The 27,531-nt window shown below is 41.4% G+C and overlaps 1 protein-coding gene and 1 long non-coding RNA gene across 4 annotated transcripts; one reads left to right on the top strand and one right to left on the bottom strand.

Moving 5' to 3' along the window:
- The first annotated feature begins 902 nt into the window (after positions 1-902).
- Positions 903-26,791, top strand: pih1d1 (PIH1 domain containing 1). 3 transcript variants are annotated; one of them, XM_004570318.2, is made up of 11 exons: positions 903-1,034; positions 3,437-3,527; positions 12,794-12,851; positions 12,981-13,169; positions 16,129-16,190; positions 16,343-16,424; positions 19,080-19,176; positions 19,386-19,412; positions 19,492-19,579; positions 21,968-22,111; positions 26,677-26,791. In XM_004570318.2, the coding sequence occupies exons 2-11, from the start codon at positions 3,447-3,449 to the stop codon at positions 26,710-26,712; spliced, it is 864 nt and encodes a 287-aa protein (XP_004570375.2). In that variant the 5' UTR covers positions 903-1,034; positions 3,437-3,446; the 3' UTR covers positions 26,713-26,791. The 3 variants fall into 3 exon arrangements, with proteins under 3 accessions (XP_004570375.2, XP_076739002.1, XP_004570376.2); XM_004570319.4 differs by having other exon boundaries at positions 1,024-1,135; XM_076882887.1 differs by lacking the exon at positions 19,386-19,412.
- Positions 9,077-10,634, bottom strand: LOC143418303 (uncharacterized). Its single transcript, XR_013098240.1, has 2 exons — positions 10,182-10,634; positions 9,077-9,345 (listed from the first exon to the last, which is right to left on the bottom strand). It is a non-coding gene; the product is annotated as an uncharacterized LOC143418303 (long non-coding RNA).
- Positions 26,792-27,531: the final 740 nt, after the last annotated feature.

Below are 27,531 nucleotides of genomic sequence, written 5' to 3'. Positions count from 1 at the left end.
GCATCACAAAATTATCACGACCACAACAACCGTGAAAATAGTTGGATTTACACTGCTGCTCAATCACAGCTGCCTGATCATGTTTTTCATTAGAAATTTAGCAAAGTTGATGGTGGTGTGCGTGTCTGTGTGAGTGAAAGACAGAGGGAGAGCGAGCGACAGATTTTCTGTTATAACCTTCATGTTATGTTGGCACAGTGTGAGCACTCAGGTCGCATCAGAGCATCGGGCCGTATAGTGTGAGACCTGCATCGTGACCTGCAAACTTCTAATCCCTGCGAGTCAATCGTGCAGTTTGAGCAAGAGCTGAATAACGTGACTGAAAAAAATCGCACAGTGTCTGCCCAGCTTTAGGTGTACTGTCATCCGAAACTTGCACCGCAGTGTCGGCGTTTGTTTCCCTGTTGGCCATGCTTGTTGTTGTGGTCATCTGTTGTCTTCCCGTATTTTCTCCGCAAGCGACCTTTCCTCGACCAATGAGATAATCTGAATTGTCATACTCGAATTGTCATAAGTGTGCTGTCAGCTCATTGGTCACAAAGCAGGAGAGGGGCTGGGAATTATGTTTTCAAACAAAGTGTTAATTCCATTAACATTTATAGACTACTTTTGATTCTCACTGTATTACGGGACAAAGTGCGTCCCTTATTAGCTCAATACGGGACGTGTGCTTTTGTTTCGAAATACGGGACGATTCCGTTTTTTAAGGGACGGTTGGCAACCCTACTGGTGAGTGCATACGATTAGTTTGCCATATATTTTGTGCTGGAACAGTGAAAATAATACAGCAAATATTTATGATGAATGGCTGAATTTCGACCTCTCTACCTAAGAAATTTCTCAATTTACACAGTAGCAGCAAGGCTGTGTTTACAAATGAATCGCTTCAGCCCATTTGTAGGAAGTCGTTTTCGGTCAGTTCAGTTTATGGATGATTTTATTCTGAAATTTCTGGTTCGGAAGTTGCCATTGGAACGCTGTGACGTCTAACAACTGCGCGACATCTAATAGCGATTACGGGCACGAGAAACAAGGTAAACAGACATCTATTTACGCACCTTGTAAACATAATAAATTGCATAACAGAAGTGAAAATGATAGGAAACGGAAAGCTAAAAGGAGAGGTTTTCGGCTGGTAAGCTAGTAAACTAAGGCTAAGCTAACGTGTTTATACGGGTAGCAACATGGACAAACATGTGCATAAACAAGTAGTTACGATCTAGCCAGTAGTTTTATGTTGCGCTTTGGGAACATGAAAGAGTTCATATTCGCCAGTTTGGCTGTACACCTAATAGTGTCAGTTTTGCTACTAATATTATTATTGTGTTCACTTTAATTCTCTGATGCTCATCTGATGTTTTATTTGGTATAAACTGGTAAAATTCTGGAGACATTCTTCAAAGATTTTGCTATATCCAAATAAAATTGAATTGAATTGAACATATTGGCATGATATATACTTGTAAATGCACCATGGGGGGCTGTGTTTCCAGTGTACCGGAAACAGAATTCCGGTACACTGTACACTGTGTATGTTACTGTATTGAGAACAAAGCTCTTGAATCTTGAATAACATCATGCAATGCTTTTTCACACAGGGCCAGGGAGGTATGAATAGCTTTTTGACCTTAATAAATAAAAATTATCATTTAAAAACTGATTTTAGTGTTTACTCTGTTAATCTGTATAATATTTAAAATTACTATGATGATCTAAAACCTTTAGGTGTGACATATGCAAAAAGCTAAGCCAAATACTTTTTCACAGCACTGTGTATGGGTCAGATCAGAGGTGTAGCGCTACTTGTTTAAATAGGAGACTTCATTGGTCATGCACGCGTCCATGTGCACAAGCACCTTTGTCTTGTAGCTTTTACCACATTCAACTCTAACTGAGCAAAAGTGATCAGCTGTCAGACTGAGTGTAATAACATGACATCATCTCTCTGGCCGTCTTCATCAGTTCTTACATGCTGCGTGCAGCTCTCCACTTCCTGGATGTCTTCTCTCTCTTTTTCTTTGTTTCCTGTGGGATTGATGCCTGCTCTCTTTCGCCCAGGCCTGATTTAGACTTCAGTGGGCAATCTTTGTCAAGCCTATAATGTAACTTATATAAATGGCCAGTGGCATCCTTGGTATTTATGCTTGTCTGTGGTGCATTATGCGTTAATGGCCGTGTGGTCATGACCTGATGTTTTATATGTGATGCCAGCCAATAAAGACCAATAAAATGCTGATAATTCTTTTGCTCTTTGGTGCTCACTCTTGGTTGTGGTATCTTTTTTTCATATTTGTTTCTTTTTTTATCCTTCACGTTCATTCTGATAGTTTCATCTTCTGTGAATTCAGTGCTTGTGTTTCTCTGGTGTAGATCTGCTACCTGTGTTGTTCTTAATGTGTGATCTGTGGTACACAGGTAGGACACTACCATACACTTTTCTGCATGAAATTTTATACCTTGCACATGACACATAATTATGCCCATGAACTGATCCATAAGTGAAATTATTTTTTTTTATTCAATTTTATTTATGTATTTATTTATACAGCTCCAAATTATGAGAACAGTTGCCTCAAGGCTCTTTATTTTGTAAGGTAGGCCCTACAATAATACATACATGAGAAAAACTTAACAGTCATACAAACCCCTATGAGCAAGCGCTTTGGCTACAGTGGGAGAAAAACTCATACAATCATTATCTTTGAATGCAGTAGCTCCATGCAGGAGCATGCACCGATTAGTACAATGTTTTTTCATCCTTGAGCTCTAAAAGGCTGATGGAGTAGTTTGTGAATGCCATGACTTTCAAAATGACACCATAGATGCATCTACTAAAAATCTCAGACTAGTTTGAACCTCGATAATCTTGACCTCAAGGTCAGAGGTCAACATCTACTGAAAGGAGATGCACCTGCTATTGCTATTCAGAGGTAGCAATGGCGGAAACTAGTATTTTGTGCATTATTAAACGTTTTAACACGCTTTGGTGACGTGATTGTGCAGCACTTTGCTGATGGCTATCAAAAGCGTCTGGTTGAGGAGCAACTTGCTAAGAGACACTGAACCAAGTATTAGTGGGGATATGTAGATATTTGAGGTTGTATTCACATTTTACATTACACATCCATTTTATCTTATTAAAGATGTATACTGCACAATCATTCCACCCTGGAAAAAACAATTAAGGATTAAAAAGCCCAAATTACCAGACCTTCATGCGGCTGAATGTCCACTGATGATGAAGATGATGAGTGTGCATAAATTTCTGACCACAGCTTTACGCTTCTGCCTGTAAATCTGCCTCTTGAAACTGGTTGTTTTGGTTGTCAGTGTTTTGTAAAGTTTATGAGAATAGCTGCAAGTATGAGCAAATTTAGTAACATTGTTATTATTAGAAATGAGTCAATTAAACAATTGATTTCTTATATGATTGTAGGAGTTGCTGAATGATGACGGACTCGTCGCTTCTTAACTCTGAGCTGGACTTACAGCAACAGGAAGAGTTGTATCAGCAACTACTGTTACAGGTAAGTTTGCTTTTATGTTAACTGTGATCACATGGTAACGCATTTACAGTGGAACCCCCCACTTATGAAATTAATTCGTTCCCGAGGGTCTTTCGTAAGTCAAAAATTTTCGTAACTCGAAGCACCCATCGCACCTTTTGAGTGAACGATAGGCTACAGGCTAATTGCTAACTTCAACAACAATATGTCATTCAAGTGGAACGAAGTGCAAGTACCAAAGCCAAGGGGGTTGGCACATGATTCGGAACGCATTGTGGGCATTTCTGGGCTCAGCCAATCAGAGCCAGCGGATTTCGTTATGCAGGCATTTTGCCGTAACACGGGCAGAAATATTGCCGTTAAGTGCCTTCGTAACTTGAATTTTTCACTAAACAGGATATTCGTAAGTCGGGGTTCCACTGTACTTGGCAAGTGGTCAGCAGTTCGATCCTAGCTGGAGACAGAAATCCCCACAGGGTGTTAAATAGTAAAACACAATAAAGGAACAAAGGTGAATTGTTTTGAGGTAAAGCTGGCCCTCTGACTTAGTCGTGCTACATGAGAAACAAAAATCTGACAAAATGTTACATTTGGTCATGGAGGAAAATTTGTTTCATATGTGTGGGTGAAATGCAATGGAAGCATTTGCAGTAACTGCTAGTCAGCCCTGAAAGACTCATTTTAATTTTTTTCCCATCAGCCTCTTGTCAAAGATGCGTTACAGGCTGAGATGTGTTGTCTTGCTGCATCAGCCAAACTCTGTTGTTTACAAACAGATGTTCTGTTATTTTCTTGGGATATGCTGCTATCATTCACAGCTCTTTGTTTCACAATGATAATGCAGCTGCACCATTATGAGCTCACGATTATGACTCATATATGAGATAAACGTGGAATGTGTTTTCTTTTTTTCATTGTCAACAAAAAAATTTTGATCTCATCGTTTTTTTTGTTGAGAATGTTGGTCTCATCTGTCCCTAAAACTCTGTTTTCATAGTAGGACTGACTGACTATGTCAAAAATCCTAATCACAATTGTGTTTTTGCTACTAAGATTAAAGTTATATTTATTAAACTTAAAGCACTCATGTTAAACGGTGGGTTTCTTGAACAGTAAATATAGGGTCCTGGGGCCCGTTCTTCGTACGTCGCTTACTACATCCAAGATCAAATGACACATCCAAGATCAAATCATCGCGCTAACCGTGAGCTCGCTAATCCGGTTCCCCGAACACACCTGCTGTTGACGATTACTACAGCTGGACGCAGTAATGTGACATCACTGGGTGTCGTAAAAGGGGCTACGCATCGATAGTAGAAACATTGATCGGCAACCCTCTGATTGGTCGGCGAAAATGTCGACGGAGCGCGCTCGGCTCGGTATTTTTCGGCAGCAGAGCAAGAACTCTTGAGTGAGGGATTTCAGGAGTTTCAGAGTTTAATCAGAACGCAAGGGAACACTGCAAAGGCTGCAAAAGCAAGGAGCGAGGGCTGGCAGAAAGTTGCTGACAAATTAAACTCGTAAGTAATTTAATAATAACAATAATAATGGAGTGGATTGATATAGCGCTTTTCAAGGCACCCAAAGCGCTGTACAATGCCACTATTCAGTCACTCTCACATTCACACACTGGTGGAGGCAGCTACGGTTGTAGCCACAGCTGCCCTGGGGCAGACTGACAGAAGCGAGGCTGCCATATCGCGCCATCGGCCCCTCTGGCCAACACCAGTAGGCGGTAGGGTAGATTTATTATATTACACTATATTATCCAATATTATATTACATTATATTATAATATGTTATATTTTATCCTCTGTCACATTAGAGCCACGACAGGACCCACTAGAACATGGGAACAGGTAAAAGTGAAATATAAGAATATTCTACAGAATGGTAATATTTATCACTTATATTGCTTGTCGTCTCTTGGAAAGAGACCCTGGAATAATCTGTTTGTTTATAACAGCAACCAAGAAAAGGGCAGAGCAACAAAAGACAGGTGGTGGTCCTGCACCCCCTCGTCAACAAGTTGGTTAAGTGAATAATACCCTCACGGGAAAATCGATATCTCTCTATGAGCACACTGTCGCGCTGAGCTAAAGGATCCTGTCTGTCCCGCAATATACGCTGAATTCTGAGGACTCTCCTTATCAATCTTGCACCTTCCGCAATGGGTGGCTCGCGTATACGGACAGGATATGACTGCGACAGACTTCCCAAATCCACCTTCGCTTTTATAGCCGTGGTCTCTCATCTTGATTACACGAAGTAATTAGTGTGAATGCTTGAAAAGCATTCACAGTATTGTTCTTCTAATCTTTATTATTATTATTATATTTTATCTATTCCGTACGTTTTTTGTAATCCTACTCCTTCAAAACCGTTCAACTTAGAAAAACCATTCAAACACCGTTAGATTCCTATTCTTTTGGACAACACTGCTTCTATTTTTCTCATTTCTAACATTTATATTTTTAATTTTATTCAACTTTATTCAACAAAAATTTATAATGTATTTCAATGGGGAGACCCTTCAAATCCTCATTCAACTTACTCATTTTTAAACTCTTACTACTTCCACATACATTGACATAGAGCCACCATTCAAACTTTAAAACGAAGACAAGACATTCAACTATTCAACTTGTATTTATCTTTTCAATATCTATTATACTTTTTCTTCAGTTCCAGTTTAAGTTTCATGATGTTTTTTCACCCGTTTCAGAGTTTATAATGGGTGTGTATGGGACGGAATGTTGGGGCTAGAGTGAGAGAGCTCAACTGCTAGAGTGAGAGGAGCAAAAAAATTAATCTTAAAATATTTTTTAAAACTGCTGCTGTGTCCACAGCGTTTGCTCTACAGCCACCATTTTACCCTCAAAACGTAGCCATCGCTGTCCTCTTTTATCCAATGTGTTTACTATTGTCCTAGGTGTTATGGTTCTTTCATAAATGTCACCAATGCACAGCCTCCTCCCTCCAACTCGTCCATAGACTCTAATGTTAAAATGGCTCAGAAGGTTCTTTTGAAAATCAGAAGAGCATGGTGTCTTTCCACTGTCACCACGTCCATATAATAAACTCCACAGGCATGAAAACTGAGAATTCAGTAGACTAGACATTGCTGTCGCTCACGGTGAAAGAATTTCGTCAATACGACTTGTACTTTTCATATGGGAACGATTTGTTTCGGCCTGACTTTTCTGTTCATTTTAAGCAGCAAAAGTGAGGTGCATGTCTGTGTCCGTGTGTATGGAGCCATTGGGTGCGGTCACTATAGCAACCAGGCTCACACCTGCCTGCTTAACGAGCTCTCTCTCTCACTCTGCCAAGATTCATCTGAAACACTTCTCTTTCAACTGCTGCTGTCTCCACAGTGTTACAGCCATCATTTTACCCTCAAAACGTCGCCATCGTTGTTCTCTTTCCAACATCTTGTCTTTCAAAGCTCAGAGATGTAAACTTTTTAAACTGTGTGGATCCAAGTGGAGGGATCACATTTTAGTCATTCAGTGATTCAAAGAATATGACCTTTTAATATTCTTTCAGATGTTTTCTGACTCTAACGGTGTGTTCACACCGAACGCGATGGACGCGAATAAAACGCCCCAAACGCCCCTAATTTGACGCGTGTACATTCGCGTCTCAACGCGTGTCCAAGAAAAATCCATCGCGCGTCAAAATATGATATTTTGACACGCGTGAACCGGAAATGTGGGAGGAATGTGGGAGGGAGTTGTGCCAGACCGGTATCTTTGCAAGATGGCAGCTATCGAGCTAGCGCTTGAAGAGAGAGTCTCCCTTCTCTATGTACTGTGGAGAGCAGAGTAGCGGCGTAAAGGACATCCTTGCCGTACCTGGGTCCATCAGGTCCTCCAGAGGCATGAGCAGTTTGGTGAGTTTCACCACTTGCTCCAGGAGCTGCGCCTGGATGACGGCCGATTCCAGCGCTATCACCGTCATTCACTCGGCCAGTTTGAGGACCTGCTTTCCCTCGTCGGTCCCAGCATCGCCCGCCTAGACACCGACTACAGGCGCTCAATCCCACCTGCAGAGCGCCTGTCCGTCTGCCTGAGGTTAGTAAAAGTATTTAATACGGTAGTCCTTTATTGATACCTGTGCTAATATGCTAATCCATCCAGTTATACACTGCTAACATGGATGTGCTATGCTAACAGTGAATGCTGTCGGTGTTTACTGAAAGCAAACTGTGGTACAGAGACGACTCTTTATAATATTTCTAGTGATACTCAGAAGCTCTCATCAAGTCCCGATTTAATTCGATTTATGCTGTTATCAGTGTTTGCATGATAGCATGGCTGTGGTGTCACATCAATGTATGCGCTCGGTGTTTGCTGATATCAAACTGTAGCATTAGGACCACTGAGTTAACCTTTGTAGTGATACTCACTCCTTTTTATTTAGACCTGGTTTAATTCTGGGATAGTTGAATATTTGTATATAATCCCTGCAGCTGTCAGACTCTATAGCAGGGGTCACAGCCTTTATTAAAACTGAGTTAGATAAAACTGTGAACAGTTTGGTTCATCTTTAGTTACATGGTTCTATCTTGATAAGCTGTCTTATCACAGATTAATTTTTCAAAAATATTAATGATTTAAGCAAGGAAAGGGCTACATGTCAACACACAACTCTTTATTTCTATTAATGTCTTACTTCATTCCTACCTGATTGACATGTTTAGGAATTATGAGTGATTGGCTCACTGTAGTGGCAAAAGTTGCTACCAATCAAATTATGATATGTTAAAGTTAAAACAAAACACAACTGTTTTAGATATTATCTAATATACATTTTGTAATTATCCTTATAATTACAAAATGTTTTATGTAAGATTTAAGTTTTGTGATTTATATCTGACATCACAAAAGTATTTTGGAATTTGAATAATGTATTTTGTAACTGCAGTACACATAATACTGATTTTGAACAATTTTGTCCAGGTTCCTTGTCACCGGGGACTCCTTCAGGACCATCGCGTTCAGTTTCAGAGTCGGTGTGTCCACGGTGAGCCAGATCACCCCCCAGGCAGCGACGTCCATCTGGGACTGTCTAGTGGACGACTTCATGGCTGTGCCTTCACCTGGAGACTGGCGGTCCATCACAGAGGGATTCCAGGAGCGCTGGAACTTTCCTCTGTGCTGTGCAGCTCTGGATGGGAAGCACATCCAGACAAAGGCACCCCATATATCATATAGGAGACACACACATTGATATACACTAAATATTTATTTCATTTCTTTTTTGTGGTGCCCAAATGTATGCACCTGCTTGATTTTGTTTAAACAATTATTGCACACTTTCTGTAAATCCAGTAAACTTCTTTTCACTTCTCAAATATCACTGTGTGTGTCTCCTGTATGATATTTAACTGACATTTTTTATTGTAACAACCAACGATTTATACAGGAAAATAATGTCTATTAACAAGGTTGCCCAAACTTTTGCATCCCACTGTATCAGTATATTTTGTCATTAGTATAATATGAAATAAATTCTACATGTGTCAAGTCGTGTGCCAACATTTGCTGTGTAGTAGAACTGAGACATTAGTCATTATAAACATTTATTTGAAATAATATTAAAAGTCTCAAACAGAAAAACATTAAACATAAATATATAAAATATAAGAATTTACAGAGAGACAGGAATAAAAAGGACCAGCTGCTCTCCAGAGCAGGAACAAGGCTGAGGAGGAAATGCTCCATTGGAGACTGGTGTGGCCTCTTCAGGGACTCCAGGGTGGCCAGCTCCACCGCCGATGGACCGTCCTGGGACCCGTCCCTCATCTGCCTCGGAGCCGTCCTCCTCTGTGGGCCTGTAAAACAGCACAAAACACAAAGAAATGAGAAGGCTGCTACTAGATTTTAATTTCAACATTGAAAAAAAAAAAAAAAACAATAACAGGATATAATCAGATTGGTTGTAGATATTTAGTAAAGGTGATCACAGGCAATCCCACCGACTAAAAAGGTATCAGTGCTTGCTGTACATATCTGTGGGTGCAGCAGCAGGAGCTCAGGGACTGGGGATGCTCTGCTGCAGAATCAGTTGGTTCTATCAATACAGTATTAAATGTTAACAGGTTGGATATAATAATCGTAGAGTAGACAGTGGTCCCTCATTTATTGCAGGGGTTCTCAGAATAACTAGCCCCTGGTCACAGTTCTCACAATTGATTCTCAAAGTGCAAACCTTTGTAGATTGCAAAACGTAAAAGTATTATTATGCCGCGGTTTGTCTTCATCTGCCCGCCACTTTCGTGCGCCTTTTTCCCTCACGGTGCAGGTGTCTATTTCCGAATGAGGCTCATAGTTATGGGTGTTTTTGTGCTGTTTTTTCTATTGGACGCGACGGTTATCAAAACCAAACGTGATAAATTTGGCAAGCGCAGGAGATTTGTCAATCAGGCTGCAGAATGCAATGCTGTACTGTGCAATAAAAAATCAGCGAAAAAGCAAAGCAGTGACGGATGAACAGCGGGACCACTGTGTGCTGTTTATTAATAAACAATAAAATATATTCCTAAATGACAACATGCATAAAAGCAGAACGGTATTTGTACGTCAGTGGGAAAATAGCGGTGGCTTGCTAGCTTTTGTGCGGCTTCCCCGGGTCAGTGAAAACTTTCAAAAGAGAAATGAATGAACTTACCAGGTTGCCCGATCTCTTCACATATCTTCCTCCAAGCTCGGTCCTTTTTATTCCTGTCTCGGTACTGAAAGCAGCTGGTGTTGTACGGCTCCGGGTTGTTTGCTACCGCATTGATTAGCCTTCCCCTCCATTGAAGTATGAAAGGCTTTGGCTGGATCTGCCCCTTTGACCTAGGTAACAGCCATGTCACCAGGCTCCTGATTGGTTGTCGCGGCGCGATTTGACGCTGGAGTTCAGATTTTTCCAACTCGAGCGGTAGACGCGAAACGCGCGTATGCACAAAATGCAACACAAAAACTCACGCGCGTGGTTTTATTCGCGAGTCAAACGCGCCAGACGCGCTACACTGACGCGCGTTTCACGCGTTTTGGCGTTTTCGCGACGCAAATCTGCTTCCGAATTTTCGCGGGACCCGCAATCGCGCGTCATCGCGCCTTTCCATTGACTTTACATGTAAACCTGACGCTCTATTCGCGTCCATCGCGTTCGGTGTGAACACACCGTATATGTTCTTTTCTCATTTCTTAGGTTTTTCTAATTTACAATTAAAACATTTTCAGCTTTTTTCCAACTTCTTCTTCTGTGTAACCTTCAGCTTTTAGCAGTTCAGCACCTTTGTTTTCAGGTTAAATTCGTTTTTTTTTTGTTGTTTTTTTTAAATCTCATTCAATATTTTTAACTCAAAATTCAGCAATTAATTCATTTCAGTGCATACATTCAGATTCAAGCATTCACACTGCAGTTTCTTCAGAAAATGCACTTTCTAGTTTACAATTGCTACTCTGAAATATGAATTACATCTGTAATAATCACATACATGTAATAGAATGTTAATAGTACATTTCCCTTTTTTAGGAAATGACCTGTGTGAAATCAATAAATGGATCAGGTGCTGCATTGTCTTTAGTTACATTGATGTTATTTATTTATGGTGAAACAGTGGTGGAATATCGCTGTTGCTTTCGTATGAATGACGCGGACATACCTGCGTGGCCGCGATCTAATCCTGTTTACATAAAGTAAACCTGCTCCCGAGCAGGTTTACGCTTACGGCTCTGTTGCTATGACAGCAAGTCCCGGATGAGCTTCGGGGAACCGACTGATCCAGGATCACGCGAAATCGTCAACAATCTAATCCGGCTAACCTACTTAGCGAGGTACGAAGAACGGGCCCCTGTACAGAAGTCTTGAGCAACCCCGTGTTTCTTAATATTTTGATAGAAAAATAGGAAACTGTATAAACATTGAAAGATTCCTGCCTTCATCAGTTCTTACATGCTGCATACAGCTCTCTCCTCCCTGGATGTCTTCTCTCTCTTTTTCATTGTTTCCTGTGATTTAGACTTCAGTGGGCAATCTTTGTCAAGTCTATAATATAACCTAGATAAATGGGCCAATGGCGTCCCAGGTATTTATGCTTGTGCCTGCCAATAAAGACCAATAATATGCTGATAGTTCTCTCCCCCCTTGGTGCTCACTCTTGGTTGTGGTATGTGTTTTTCATCTATTTCCAGATTTTGTTCATCCTTCATATTCATTCTGATAGTTTCATCTTCTGTGAATTCAGTCTTGAATCAACTTGAATCTTTACTGAAGCTCAGTATTTGAAACAGAGTTCAAGCTCACTGCTGTGATAAATCATAATTAATATAATAATAAATATAATATTGGCCATATTATATTTACATTACCAAAGTGTAATACACTAGTCTCATGAGTGACATCAAGGAACATTCATAAAAAAACAAATGAACAAAAACATTTTTTTCCTTCATTTCTGTCAAACAATGCTTATGAAACCTTTCTAGCGGTTATTTTCATGGTTGCTAGGCAACCTGAGCAGCACGACAGAGGCTAGATCGTCCCATTTCACAAGCCTCGCACTTCCGCCCTCCTCGCTCTTCGGAGTACCCGGCCCATATATACCACGAAGCCCGGGTCCTACGAAGTGTGCGGCCCCTGAATTGGGACACAGCTAGTAACATACCTCGCTCACTTACAATAACTTAAATGCACATGGACCAATCGCATGATATGCACAAGTCACTTTGCAGGCCCACATGGGGTTTTGAGAGATATCACCCTCCAGCCTTCCGCAGATCCAGAAAATGTACGGTGCATTCAAGTCCCAGTAGGAAAACTGGGACATCTGGGTTTCCTCTGTATTTTCTTCTCCAAATAAAGCAGGTGTTTCTTTTTCTAAATAAACAGAAGAGCTCATCACTGCTCGAGTAGAAAGCACAGACATTGTTGGCATATATGCATTCCAGATGATGACTACACGTCATGTAGAACCATCTGCAGCTAAAATCAAAAGTCATAGCTGTGCTGAATATTGCGACGTTCATGTAAACTTTAAGATAGACATGTGAACGGAAGCCTACCCATAAACAGAGCTGGCCTGTGACATTTAAAGTGCACTCAGAAAACTTGCATTGTTTATATTGTCCTCTGTTCGATCTTGGGAAAATAAATTTGTACAGAAAATGTTATTGAAAAATCTCCATGCACAAAAACTGTGAGAATCACAGATGACATTTGATGTTACAGGTGTTTTTTTTCTTTGCTGTGAGTTTGCCAAACAATAAATAATATGTGTAATATTTGTTTAGACCCTTGGACAGATCAACAGTGAAAGTCCAGACTCCAAAGTAATCCGACCGGAGCCTGGTGAGCTATGTCACAGATAGATAGTATATATAATCTTTACATTTTGGAACAATACTCTAAGTTTGCTCATTAATACAAAAATTTCTTTTTGTGTGTTTTTCCCTTTGCCTTTCCTGTCCCACGTGTCAGGCATGTGTGTGAAGACTTTCTCAGAGTCAAACAAGGAGAAGGTATTTATAAACGTCTGTCAGTCGAACTCAGTCCCGCCTCCTCCAGAACTGTCCAGAGAGAAGCTTGTGGAGCTGCTCCAATCAGACGATCCTAGCGGCTTTCGAGTTCCCATGAGTCTTGGCGAGCCACACACAGAAATAGACAATAGTACGTAACCGCCAAACATGTGATTTTGTATGTCAATGCTTTTGCATTCTTTCTGAAATGTAGCTGGGTAATTATGTCATTGGCATCGGTGAGCCACTGTCAATATGTGACATATTGAAGTCGCGTTTGAATTTGCGCTTGTTTTTTTGCTTTCACTTTGCAATCGTGCGAACTGTGTATAGAGAGCGACAGCACTGATCTGTGAGTGATGATAATTTGTGCACCAATTCCTCTGACATCGTCTTATTAATCGTTAGCTTACTATGCAAACATGACAAGTGCAGCTTTATGGTTTCATGGACAAAAGAATTTCTGTGGCTGCAATATGATGAGCTAAATAACCAGGGCTGCACATAAGTGGTCCGCAGGTGCGCATTCGCTGTCAAAACAAAAGACACGCACAAGATAAGAAGTTGCAACGCGTGTTTGCGTACATAAGATTTTCAGGAGGAGGACAGACATTTGTTTAGAACTCTTAAAGATGTCGAAGAAGCTCCTTTAAGCAATTACTTTGGTGTTCCTCTACCTCCAAAGAAATGTCAGAAGGAGTCCGAACCACAAAAGAAGCACGTATTCTCGGAAAAGTAGTTGCAGGAGGTGAGCTGGCTTCAAACAAATGATGAACGCACAGAGATGTGGTGCAGAATGTGCCGTGAAAATCCCACTCTAGAACAAAAACAGCTTTTTATATGGACGCAAACGCGCGCTGCAACTTCTTATCTGGTGCGCGTCTTTTATTTTGACAGCGAATGCGCACATGCGGACCACTTATGTGCACCCGTGTAAATAACATAATGTTCTGCCGGGTGTGTTGTTGGTTTTCTCTCGATTTCTGAGTCGACAAGCGCCTTTGTTACTGGGACCAGTCATTTTAAGAAAGGCCCCCATTAGAACCCATGAGAAATGCAAGAAATGCATTATTGCTCAGTCTGCAATATCTTTCCCAGAACAAACACCAATTGCAAATAACATACTAAAAATAAACCTGAAAGTCAGTTTAAAACAGCTACTATGTTGCAAAGAGTGAACTACCACTGGCACAATGTAGCAGTCTTTGCAAACTTCAAAAAGCAAATGGCCTCGATCTTGGTTCCACTTGTCTCTTACCCGTGACTTCAGTGGAAATTTCAGATTCAGGATCTGACACAGACGGATTCTTGTCCTACACAGTTCTTACAAGTTCATAGAAATTTCTGTTCAATTAGAACCAAGTATTTGAGTTGATGATTGTAATTTTTATACAATGTTGTAATTTGTGTTTCAACAATTTTTTTGATTAATGTTTTGTTTCCGTTACAATATTATACTTTAATGTATACTTTCCATTGTAACGGAAACAAAACAGGAAACAAAACATCAATCAAAAATAGATCAAAAATTGCTCTCTTTTTTATTCGGGCTACTTAAATTTATTTCGGGCTACCAAAAACTGAAGAGTCCCTGCCCGAAGGGCTACCAGGGATTTTGAAATTTTGCGAGCCCTGCTGAAAGTTTTTCACCCTGCACACATTAGGTTCAGTAACATGTTGTGACAAGAGTTTGAAAAGGTTGAGAGCTGGTGTTGGGTTTAGATTTTATTATTGTCATTTGTATTAGGAAATATTTAACCATAGATGCTTAGAGGTGTATAATCAATTGTGTAGTGATAGGTTGTGTGATCTTTAACAGGCTGCAAAGGCTTGGTGTGTATTCCACACTAGAATGAACACCCACATCCTGGGAGCACGGGAGAGGTCGTACCTTGTCTTCATTGTTTTATGGTAGGATTAACGTAGCTACGTCTGTTCTAGTCTAAGTGCTTTAACTTGACTTCCTCACCGTGTTATCTAGGGTGAGGGGGGGTCTACCCTCTTCCTGACCAAGGATGTTTGCCTTTGTACTTTTATGTATATGACCCTTTGATCAGCAGTAACACACACACACACACACACACACACACACACACACACACACACACACACACACACACACACACACACACACAGTATTCTTTGTTCACATGTATACCTATGTGAGATGCTATATGTTAATGACCCTATGCATATTCATGTAACCACAATAAAAGGAGTGCTATGGGGAGCCTGGCTGGGAGTCTGACAGAGGTCAAGTGGTGGAACGACACTTGGCTCCAGCCAGGTCTCCCTCATGCATGAGTAAACCAGAGAACTTTGGTGCCTTGAGTCTTGCTTTTTGCTGCGTAGCAAGTTGTCCTTAACGTTCCAGCGAATAGGTTTATGCTACGAACCTATCAGCTGGTTTATTTGCCACCCAGTATGTTAAAGACAAAACACCAGGTTGCTGCTTCTTATCTAAACAGATTTGGGTTGTTTGGAGCTGAGCTCTGAGCTCTGCATGCCTTCCTTTGCTGCGTCCATGAACTACTATGTAGTCTTCCTCTTTGCCCAGTATATCCAATAGCCCTCCTCTGCACATGTCAGTCTTGCCTCAAACTGCTTAACCTGAGCTGTTGGTCACTTCTATGTTCCAGCACGGATGGGCACATTTGCAGGATCATAAGTTACATTTTAGTCCACTGCCTGGATTTATTAAAATTGTCTTTATTTGGGGAGTTCCTGACTGAGGCTTCCTCTGTTAAAATCACCAAGAACAATAACTAAGAAGTCTGCGATTCTTTGGCAAGTGAGCACTGAGCCTGGTGTATATACGATGGTGTACACACACCGACCAGAATGAATGAAGGTCAATGGTTAATTTAAAGGTTAATGAAACAGTGTTTCTGAATAACGATAACATTGTAACACTGTAACAATGTACGGTACGTGTTGTTTACCTCATCTCTCAGTTGTGTATTTTAATGTTGTGACTGACTGGTCTAAGGTCTACACAACATCAGTCTGTATTCATCGTCTTTCCTAATTCAATTTGCCGACAGGATGGAAGCGTTTCAGCTTCCTGTGTTGTGGTGAAAGTATTTTTAATGTTTCTTTGTCTGTTTCAGGCTCTCAGGGTTGCACAGCTTATGACGTTGTCATTAACCAGGACTTCTTCCAGAAGTGTCAGGTGTGTTCATGTGCATGTGGTTGTTTTCCTTTTGCAATCAAAAAGGAATTTTTTATTTTATATTCCTTTGACTCCTCATTGCACTGACCTTCATTAACTTTCTTAATTTATAAACTCTGCATAAAAAGTGTTGTATGATTTTTGTCTTGCAGAAGGATCCCTTATTCCAGCAGTTTGTTATCCTCGTGTCTGTAGAGGGTTTAGAAAACAAATACAATCTGGAGCTGAGTAGAGGTTAGTGTGTCTGTGTGTGTCTGTGTTAATAATTCTTGTTCTGGACTAGAGCTGGGCGATAGAACGATAACGATATGTATCGCGATATAACTTTTACTCGATAGAGAAATTAAGCTATCGCGATAGACCTCGCCGCTCTTGTCCTCTTAAAAAAAAAAAAAAAAAAAAAAAGGTCAGCCAATCCAAATTAAGCAGCGCAGAGCCGAACCAATCACAGCCGCAGCGTCACGTCGCGTGACTTGTTACGTACAGCACAAGTGCCAAGCCGCACGTGTGTTTGTTTGGGAAGCAGCCAGCGGGTAATGGAGCCAGCGCGTAATGGAGGAAATGAGTGTGCCGACTAGAAAAATCAACCGAGCGTGACCGAAGAGAAAACAGATGATGGTTCCAACGCCGGAGAGATTGTCGAACGGAAGAGCCATAGAAGTTCCGTAGTGTGAAGGTATTTCGGCTATTTCAAGTCTGACTAAAAACAGAGTAGCGTGCACTGTAAATGTGCCGAAAGCAAGTCTGGAAATACAATAAACTGGTGCATGCGTCACACTGTGCGCCACGTTATTGTTTCGGTGAAATGAATTTCTACAATACTGTTACTGTTAATTCTACTCTCTGCAGTGTTTAAATGCTTACATATACACACAGTTACTGTCCCTCCACACATACGACTCGGTTCTGCTTCTATGCCCCAGCTTTGTTTACTTTTTCCCACCGAGGCTTCTAGACTTCTGATTGGCCAACATTTCTGCACGGTTAGGAATCTAGCTCCACCTGCTGCTTTGGCATGTTCATAGCAGCGTTTTCCTTCATTTCTGCCTTTATGTGCGGACGGGATTATTTTTTTAAACGAAAACGGAAAATCTCCGTTTTCAAAAATACCCGTGTACGTGTGGACGTAGCCTCAGTCTCTGACTGGAAGCGCTAATTCGTCATTCGGCTTTTGTCAGACTAAAGTAACTGTTAAAACTGTTTGAAAAGCTAAGCTATACAACAAGGAGAGATTGAGAATTTCCTTTTAGTTCTCAGTTTATTTGATATTGACAAAAGTTAGTCAGTTTTGTCTGTTCTTCTGTAAAACAAACTAAGATTTATTTTTAGAATTAATATTTTGTTTCTAAGTGGAATTGACAATTTAGTAGTCTGTTTCGTTTGTTCTATTTTGAAACTTAAACGCTTTAGCGGCTGCCTTTTGTGTAGTTTGCAATATTTGCCTTTATTTATCTGAAAAAGTCTCATGTTCCTTAAGTACATCTACCCTGTTGAACTTATTATGGGAAATAAATATTTAAATAAAAACAAGCTGCTGATTATTTCACATTTTACTTGTGAGCAACGGCACATTTAAATCTTACAAATATAGTTATTTGGCTTATATCGTGATAGATATCGTTATTGCCTGAAATGAAAAAAACATATCGTGATATGAAAAAATCTCATATCGCCCAGCTCTATTCTGGACGTACCCCGCGCTTGTTGTTAGGGGTGGGTTTCGATGATCGCGTTTCTAATTAAAATCGATTCTAGCTTGAATAACGCCATATTATCAGATTCATTAAAATCCTGAATCGATTTTTAAATATAAATTTATTTTGCCCGAAACGCCAGAATCTCAGGTTAAACCTCACAAAATTTCAACAACCACTAAACAGCTAAAACAGCAAACCAGAGCATGTAAGCAGATTCTGCACAAAGACATAAACACAAAGCGCGGACCGCCGACGCATCAGAATCAGTGAGATGTCGCCTTTCTCACCTGACGACACGGACACGGTCGGGCTGAAAGCCGACGGCGCACTGATGTTGATGTTTCGGTGGGTCCATGCTGTGTGTTTACGTCCTTTTTGCATTTGATTCTGAAGCTGCAGGTTTTATCTCTCCAAACAATATTGACTGAACCAGCAGCAAAAGAAGATCCAAACTAAACTTCACATTTCGCTTCACACAAACATCGTCATGAATTCACTCTGACTTTTGCTGTTTTGCTTCCACCATGATAAAAATCACACTTCATGCACAGCTCTCTCTCTCTCTCTCTCATGAACAGTTTCCCATCTAAAAATCTGTTTTCTGCATTATTCGCTTGCTTATCACCCACCAGTCTACCGTTGTTCACAGCGCTGTCGGCCGCTGTGTTTTTTACTTCTGACAAGAAAGCCTCATTTCTGCTGTTTAATCGGCTACTAAATAGATTTAAACTTTTTAAAATTATGCAAAGTTGCAAAATGCTTAACTGTGTCTCTAATAAAACCTCTGTAACTTTGCTCTGCTTCACTTCAGCAGCATCAGGTAATGTTCACATGCTGATTCATGGTTTTCTTCTGTTTTTGATCTACTGCAGAATATTTTTAAGGTCATCTGCTATAAAATCCCAGGCCAGGAAAATCTCCTTCACGTTTTTCTGTGTTTTATCCTCAGTTACTTTGACACAAAGGCCTCTGCTGTGATGCTCACACCTTTGATAAAGTCTCAGAAGTGTCAGCTTTTTTTTTATAGATATAAAAATATGGAAATGTACTGATAAATGATAAGAATTATAATATTTCTGACTGTTCAAGGCAAAATTTCCACGATTGGAATCGAATCAGGACCTTGTGAATGGAATCGATTCTAGAAATCAGTGACGATACCCAGCCCTACTTGTTGTGTGTGTTTTTGCAGAGTGGAAGGTCCTGAAAAACAGAAAGTTTTTGGGTTCTGTCAGTGAGCAGAATATCCGCACAAAGAGCAGGCCGGTCATTGAAGAGCTGCAGCCTCCGTATGTACCCCCACTGTGCTCAACAGAAAACACACTGACACACATCATTGCACTCGGCTTACTCAATAAAGATGCAGGCCAATTTGCATCACTGCTGTAGTTTATCATTTGCAGGAATTGCGGTTTCAGCTTTCAGGACTCACAGGAATCTGTTTCTGTATAATTTGCAACACATGTTGAAATTTCTTTGGCTTTCTTTCATCCCGCAGGGAGAAGTCACCCGCAACCACTAAGAGGTGAACCTTTGTTCATTGTCCTGTTTGTCTCATTTTCCACGAAAAGCAACGTGATCTGAAATGTCAACCCTTTCCTCAGTTTGCGCAGACCAGAGTTCACGATGATTGTTGAGCCTCCTGCTGGTGAACCAGAGTATCTGATTGCAGAGATAAAGCTTCCCGGAGTGGTGAGATATTAAACAAACACACATAATTAACCACACATTTATTTCAGTCCTCTCTGCCTACCTGTTTCTTTCAGGGTAGACGTCGTCCTCAAATACAGGCTGGTTTATTTTAGCTTTACTTTGCTGTTAGGGAAAATGAGATGAGATTAAAAATGTTTTGAAGGTCATTTTTTGTTGTTGCTGTCACAGAGCTGAGGTGTCTTAGCAAGGCACTGGTGTGTGTATATATCTACCGTATTTTCACGACCATAAGGCGCACTGTGCTAAAAGGCGCAGTCTCAGTTATGTGTGCCATTACTGTATTTAACACACACATAAGGCGCACTGGACCATAGGGCGCATACAAGTACCGTATGCGTATTTAAAAATAAAGCGGGAGCAACCCTGAATTCGGTACCTTACTCACATTTTTATTGCCGGTAATCGTCATCATCAACAACACACAAGCATACAAGTGTGCGTATTTAAAAATAAAGCAGGAGCAAAACAAAGTTTGGTACTCACATTTTTATCATCAATCAAACCCATCGAAGTCCTCATCCTCTGTGTCTGAATTGAACAGCTGCGCTAAATCTCCATCAAACATGCCAGGTTCACTTTCTTCACTGTCAGAGTCACTTTCCGTGCCGTGCGGCTCCTCGGAAACGATGCCGGCTTTTGCGAAAGCTCGAACAACAGTGCCAGCAGACATGTTAGCCCAAGCATCTACAATCCATTGGCAAATTGTGGCGTAACTCGCCCAGCGCTGCCTTCCACTCTTAGTGAAACTGTGGTCTCCACCGGTCATCCATCGCTCCCAGGCCGCTCGCAGCCTTACTTTGAACGGGCGGTTCACACCGATGTCCAGCGGTTGGAGTTCCTTTGTCAGGCCTCCCGGAATGACAGCAAGCTCACCGTTCATTTGTTTCACTAGTTTTTTCACATCGGCTGTGAGATGGGCACGCATAGAGTCACAGATCAACAGCGATGGTGATGCGTGGAAAAAACCACCTGGTCTCCTTACATACACCTCCCTCAGCCACTCTTTCATCATTTCCTCATCCATCCAGCCCTTTTCATTTGCCTTAATGATGATTTCTGCTGGAAACTTCTCTTTAGGCAAAGTCTTTCGCTTAAAAATCACCATAGGCGGCAGTTTCTGTCCATTAGCATGGCAGCCAAGCACAACAGTAAAAGAAGACTTTTCATACCCCGTTGTGGTTATCGCTACCGTGCTGGTCCCCTTCTTCTCCACAGTGTGACTCACCGGGATGTCAAAAGTGAGCGGGACCTCGTCCATGTTTGTGATGTGGCTGGGCTGGATGTTTTTGTCGCCGATGTGTTTGCTGCAGTAGGAGCGGAAGATGGCCAGCTTTTCCTTATAATCCGCTGGAAGTTGCTGCGCTACCGTAGTCCTGGTCCGGATGGAAAAATGGCACCGTTTCATAAAACGAAAGCACCAAGACGGACCTCCTTGGAAATGTTCAATGTTCATCTCTTCAGCTAGTGAAACTGCTTTTAGCCGAATGGTGACCGTCGAAACGCTTCTCCCGCTCGTTCTTTGCTCGATGATCGCCTTATGTCCGCGGAAACTCAGCTGCGTTTTCTTGACCTGCCGGAGCTTGTTTTCCAGCTTCCTCCATTTGCGAACCATCGATTCGTTAATCTTAAATTCTCTCGCCGCTGCTCGATTTCCATGTTCCTCCGCGTAGCTGATGGCCTTCAGTTTAAACTGTGCTTCATAAGCGTGTCTCTTTGCCATTTTCAGGGTTGTTAAAACAACGATGTCCTGCATAATGCACATACCTGTTCTTTTATACAGGTATGTGCGATTGTCCCGGTATATACGATCAACGCCCACACTTCACCCTTTAACGTTCTCATGGTGTTCTCTACTACGTCCTCCTTACAACACATAGGGCGCACCGCGCTATAGGGCGCGCCGCACTTTTTGAAGAAAATCTAAGACTTTTAAGTGCGCCTTATGGTCGTGAAAATACGGTAAGTGTTAGGGTTTGCGTTTACCTTGAGCTTTACCCCAGCCTAGAGAAAACATAGAGGAGGAGCAGTACGTCTGTCCAAAACACACTGATATATTTGTCTTTGAATATATCAGAAACAAGAAACAACCTGAGTGGTTAACTTACACTTCAGTGTGGAAACCACTCTCCATTTAACAAAGTCCAGCATAAAGTTAAAAATATGCTTGTTGTTTAAATATTTACACCAAGCTTACAATAGTCACATGTACCTGATGGCCTCCACAAACAGCTGGAGAGGTCTGTGCCAGTTGGCTAAAATTAAAAAGTTGCTTTCTTAGTTATTCTTGCTCAAAACCATCTTAAAAGTAGAGATCGACAGCTCTGCTCTTAAACACGATGATACGATATGTTGATGTCTCCTGCACAGGGGTCGTCTCGCTCTCTGGTTCTGGATGTGGGGGAGGATCGACTGGTGTTAACGGCTCGGCCCTCGCTCTTCCATCTTGACATCTTCCACCCCTTCCTGGTTGACCAGGAGAACAGCGTGGCACAGTACAACAGCAGCACACAGGTACAGAAAATATACACCCTGTTCTTGAACCCTGTCACATACAGGATTGTGTTCGATGCCCATTGTTGTTTTTGGGATTTATACACGAGCTTCTTACCAAGCAGTGCCACCAGCAACAGCAAGCTTGCTGAGGTCAGCATCACTTTAAGTGTGGCTATGTTTCTGGAAACTGCGGCGTAGGACTAAATGTGCTCTGAGGTCATTCTGTAAAACCTTTTAACCCATCATGCACATCCTTTCACTCTGGAGAGAAAACAGAGCAGTTGAAGAAAATTCAAACGGGCACAAGAAGAACGTGCAAGCTTCAGACTACAAGCTGTGCCATGTCATGTCGACTGCAGTAACACCAGTTTAAATATTAATGTGCTATAGAAATGTTATACAGCAATATCATTGCTATTGCAACACATTCCTTAGTGCAAGAGCAGTGTGTCAGCCTCAGAAACTTGAGACAAAAACACACTGTGTGGGCCTTATTCCAGGAAGCTGGTTGGTTAGTTTGTTTAACCTTCACATTAGGGAAACTCTGGTTTTCTGTTCTGGAAAGAGAGTAAACTCATCTTACGTAAGAGAGTGAGCAGGTTCAGTTCAAGAGCAAGTTGATCTGTAAAAGTTTATGTTTTTACAGTCACTGAAATCCCAGTCAGATGTTAATTTGTAACTTTGTGTCCTTAACACGAGCACTTTAATAGTTGTTCAGTCCTTGAACTATAAGAAGACAGCACAGATTTAATATCGTCTCAGAAAAAGATCTCTGCTCTGCATCTTTGTAACTCTGAGACTCTGAGACAGTGATGATGTCCACAGTAGGGCTGCCACAAATAGTCTAGACTATTAAAATCGTCGACGACTAATTTAATAGTCGACGCGTCGTTTGAAGCTTTGCAAGATCCTGAAAGACACAGGAATAAGTAGCAGGATTTAAGAGTGTAATAACGGACTGAAACAGAAGATGGCAGCACTGCATGTACAAGGATGCCAGCTGCTGTTAAGCCCAAAGAAGAAGAAGCTGTGTCCGGTATCGTAGTTGTGTCCAAATTTAGGGGCCGCATCCTTCGGAGGTCGCATTTGTAGGCCGATTACTTTACAGTGTCGCGATGAAGGGTGTCCAAATTCGAAGACTCCTCCAAATGCGGCCTTCATTTCCCTGGATTTGAAGGATTGGTCGGGTGTATCCTTTGTGGCCCAACCTATCCCAGAATTCATAGCGCGGCCCAGCCAGTTCCAGTTTCCAACAATGGTAGCAGCTATTTATTTTCATATTACTCTGATTATTCTTTCTCGGTCACAAAATAAACTTTTAAGATATTTTCAGGTGAGAATGTTGCTGTGTAAACTCCAAATATCTGCTCAGTTTATCAAGACATCACATATTTGCAAAAGCGCTCCGACGTTTTCGGACACGTCTGTTACCCACCAGCTCGTAGCTAGCCGGGGTTCGAGGCTCACGAGAACTGGCGAGAACAACGAACTCCCTGCACATCCTTTTCGCTACTCAGGTTAAACATATAAGTCACTTTGATAACTTAAAAATGTTATTGTTTGGCTTTTTTCAGTATTTTATTTGTTCCTGAGTAAATCGGTTTGGCTGAGATTAAAGTTATAGTTTTTACACAGCTGAATAAACATCAAGCAGACAAATGATTAAACAGAAGTGTGAGATGGTAGCGCTAGTCCACAGAGACTGTCAGTTTCCCCTTTATAATATGCTACACACTGATCAGTGATCAATCGTTAGATGTATAAGTGATCACACTGATGGGAAAATATGGCGTTGTTTTAGTGCCTCTATTCTGAGCACACGTAAAAAAAAATGTTGTGTGTTGAGGAGAAAATGATTTTGAGCGAACAAATTAATTTCTGCATGCAAGAAATGTATTTCAGTGTTTGCTAGTATCCACACACTCACAATAGCAGCCCCTCTCGCTCAGTTGTTGGCATTTGCTCTTGCTCAGATCTCTGCGGACCTGCTCTCAGTGTGTCGTTCGCGCTCACAACATTTCTGCTTCATGTGCGCTCAACTCTTTCTGTACACCGTTAGAAGTGTGTCACAAAACCAACCAATCACAGACTTGGATGCAAAAAAAATCTAACTGGCTGTTTTGGTCTCCAATCAGCTTGCTAGCTACTGTAGCCAAACCCAGGCAAATATCCCAGAATGCATTTCTTCCAAACCTCAAATGAGGCAGCGGCGGAGGAACGCAGAGTGGCGGAGTTTAAAATATTACTCTTTCTGGATCACAAAATAAACTTTTAACATACAAAAGTATTGGGCCCCCTTGAACTTTCCCACATTTTGTCACATTACAGCCACAAACACGAAACAGTTTTATTGGAATTCCAGATGAAAGACCAACACAAAGTGGTGAACACGAGAGAAGTGGAACAAAAATCAGACATGATTCCAAACATTTTTTACAAATAAATAAATGCAAAGTGGGGTGTGCGTAATTATTCAGCCCCCTGAGTCAATACTTTGTAGAACCAGCTTTTGCTGCAGTTCCAGCTGCCAGTCTTTTAGGGTCTGTCTCTACCAGCTTTGCACATCTACAGACTGAATCTTTGCCCATTCTTCTTTGAAACAGCTCCAGCTCAGTCAGATTAGATGGGCAGCGTTTGTGAACAGCAGTTTTCAGATCTTGCCACAGATTCTGGATTGGATTTAGATCTGGACTTTGACTGGGCCGTTCTAACACATGGATATGTTTTGTTTTAAACCATCCCATTGTTTCCTGGCTTTATGTTCAGGGTCGTTGTCCTGCTGGAAGGTGAAGCTCGTGGCTCATGGCTTGTGGCAAACTGCAAACGGGACTTCTTATGGTTTCTGTTAACAATGGCTTTCTTCTTGCCACTCTTCCATAAAGGCCAACTTTGTGCAGTGCATGACTAATAGTTGTCCTGTGGACAGATTCCCCACCTGAGCTGTAGATCTCTGCAGCTCGTCCAGAGTCACCATGGGCCTCTTGGCTGCATTTCTGATCAGCGCTCTCCTTGTTCGGCCTGAGTTTAGGTGGACGGCCTTGTCTTGGTAGGTTTACAGTTGTGCCAGACTCCTTCCATTTCTGGATGATTGCTTGAAAAGTGCTCCGGGGGATGTTCAAGGCTTGGGAAATCTTTGTGTAGCCTAAGCCTGCTTTAAATGTCTCAATAACTTTATCCCTGACCTGTCTGGTGTGTTCTTTGGACTTCATGGTGTCGTTGCTCCCAATATTCTCTCAGACAACCTCTGAGGCCGTCACAGAGCAGCTGTATTTGTACTGACATTAGGTTACACACAGGTGCACTCTGTTTAGTCATTAGCACTCATCAGGCAACGTCTATGTGCAACTGACTGCACTCAGACCAAAGGGGCTGAATAATTACGCACACCCCACTTTGCAGTTATTTGTAAAACATGTTTGGAATCATGTCTGATTTTCGTTCCTCTTCTCTCGTGTGCACCACTTTGTGTTGGTCTTTCACCTGGAAGTCCAATAAAAGTGATTCATGTTTGTGGCTGTAATGTGACAAAATGTGGGAAAGTTCAAACTTTTGCAAGCCACTGTATTTTCAGGCGAGAATGTTGTTGTGTAAACTTCAAATACCTGCTCGATTTATCAAGACGTCACATATTTGCATAAGTGTTCTAACGTTTTCCGAGATGCCTGTTACCCACCAGCTGACCGCACAGCTGGACTGGCCATCGGGCACACCCGGTGGGCCGATGGTGATTTTTTCTTTTTATGTTTATTTGTTGTTTTTGTAACGGTATAAACAATGAAAGGTGGTGGATTAGCCAATTGGTCATGATCGACTCTGGGCTGGACCAAGTACAATACATCTGTATTGAGGTGAAGTGTTAAAACATTCTTTTAAATGCAGCTGCCCTGCATTTTTTCAGCTAAACGTGAAACGACTACAGAGCTCTGGTTATCACAGAAACTCAGTAAAGCATCCCTGCTGTGGCTGTTAGAGAGCCAACATCTATCAGTGAAGGCTGACATTAGATCAGATTAGAAAACTGTGGAGCATTAAAGCAAGGTTTGCTGTGAATGTCATTAATCATTTTTATCTAATAATTCAGAAATAATGAAACGAGGTTGATAAATATCATGGTCAGCCCTCCATTTACCTGTTGCCATGGTGAATCCTGATCTCAAAGCTGCATTGCTGGATGCTTTCTTTCCCTACTGATGTAGGAGTACTCAGGATAAACACTCGGATGTTTTGGAGTTTTCTGCTCGAGAACACCCGAGTTGCGAGTTGATCCGTTACAGTTTGTTGGACATGCTTTCTGGAATAAGAGGAGGAGATGCTAGCAGGTGGTGATGTACGACCCAAATCTGCAAGTGCCAAATGATGAACAGTCAAAATAAATCTGAAATAAGTATAAAAATGAGTGAATTAGCAGACTGCACAACGTGAGATGACGAGTAACAGTTCAGAATTCAAATGACGCAGCAGCCACAGGAACCACACCAGCAAAGAACAGCTTAACGTTGCAGCAAACATACACACACACACAACTCAGTCAAATTCAGTCTTTTAACCTGCTGTACGATGTGTTTCTGTTTTCTTTCCCCCAGATCCTCACAGTCACCATGCCCGTAGTGTCTTCATGAAACTGCAGAAGTCTTGTTCAGTTTGTGATGTTTCTTTAAAAAATAATACTGCAGCAATAAAAGTGTTATTCATAAAGTCGTTTAGTGTTGTTTTTCCATTAATCCTCAGTTATCACAAGGATAATCTGGAGGGCCTGAAGTCTGTAAAACCTGTTTGAAAGTTTTCTCAGGCTATTGCCCCACAGTTCATGTTTATTTTTCTTTTCTAAAGCAGATGTTTCAGCAGTTGTTAGACCTGTCAGATTGAGTGCTTTGACATTTTGAAATATTCACACACCATGTAGTAATTACAGGTAAGTTTCAGGTGTCGATGACATATGTTATAACAGGGAAATCGCTCGAAGGTGGAAAAGAAAATATTAATAACACTTCACATTTTGCTAATCCTGTAGCAAAGCCTCTAATCTCTGTGAAACTCCTGCTTAATGAGCACCTGTTGAGTGAAGCGAGGCAATGCCTCTTCACATTATTCTGGAAAACCAAATGTTTTTAGAAAAAGGACAAGAAACAAACATAGCAGCAAAAGGACTGCCATATATCATAAACACATAAAACGCTCATAATAATTCATTATCTTGTTGGAGAAGATTTCTGACTGTAGAGAAGCCTGGAGTTACTTTAAAGTTACTTTAACCAACAACAGCCAGTGCAGTAAATACCAACCATGGTCCCTCATTCAGCTTTTATGCTCCTTATATCTGGAACAAACTCCCAGAAAGCCTCAGATCAGCTGAAACACTCAGTTTATTTAAATCCAGGTTGAAGACTCACCTGTTCTCAGCTGCATTTGAATAAAGCACCAAATCCACACTTTAAGCT

The sequence above is a fragment of the Maylandia zebra genome, linkage group LG4 (genome assembly GCF_041146795.1).
Source record: "Maylandia zebra isolate NMK-2024a linkage group LG4, Mzebra_GT3a, whole genome shotgun sequence".
In the NCBI taxonomy this organism is placed as follows: Eukaryota; Metazoa; Chordata; class Actinopteri; order Cichliformes; family Cichlidae; genus Maylandia; species Maylandia zebra.
This window is presented reverse-complemented; position numbering and strand designations above follow the sequence as displayed.

Excerpts from the sequence above, each read along its gene's own strand:
- pih1d1 (XM_004570318.2), top strand. The coding sequence starts at position 3,447 with ATGATGACGGACTCGTCGCTTCTTAACTCTGAGCTGGACTTACAGCAA. Across the intron at positions 19,177-19,385 it reads ATTGAAGAGCTGCAGCCTCC|GGAGAAGTCACCCGCAACCA; the intron begins GTATGTACCCCC and ends TTCATCCCGCAG. Across the intron at positions 19,413-19,491 it reads TCACCCGCAACCACTAAGAG|TTTGCGCAGACCAGAGTTCA; the intron begins GTGAACCTTTGT and ends CCCTTTCCTCAG.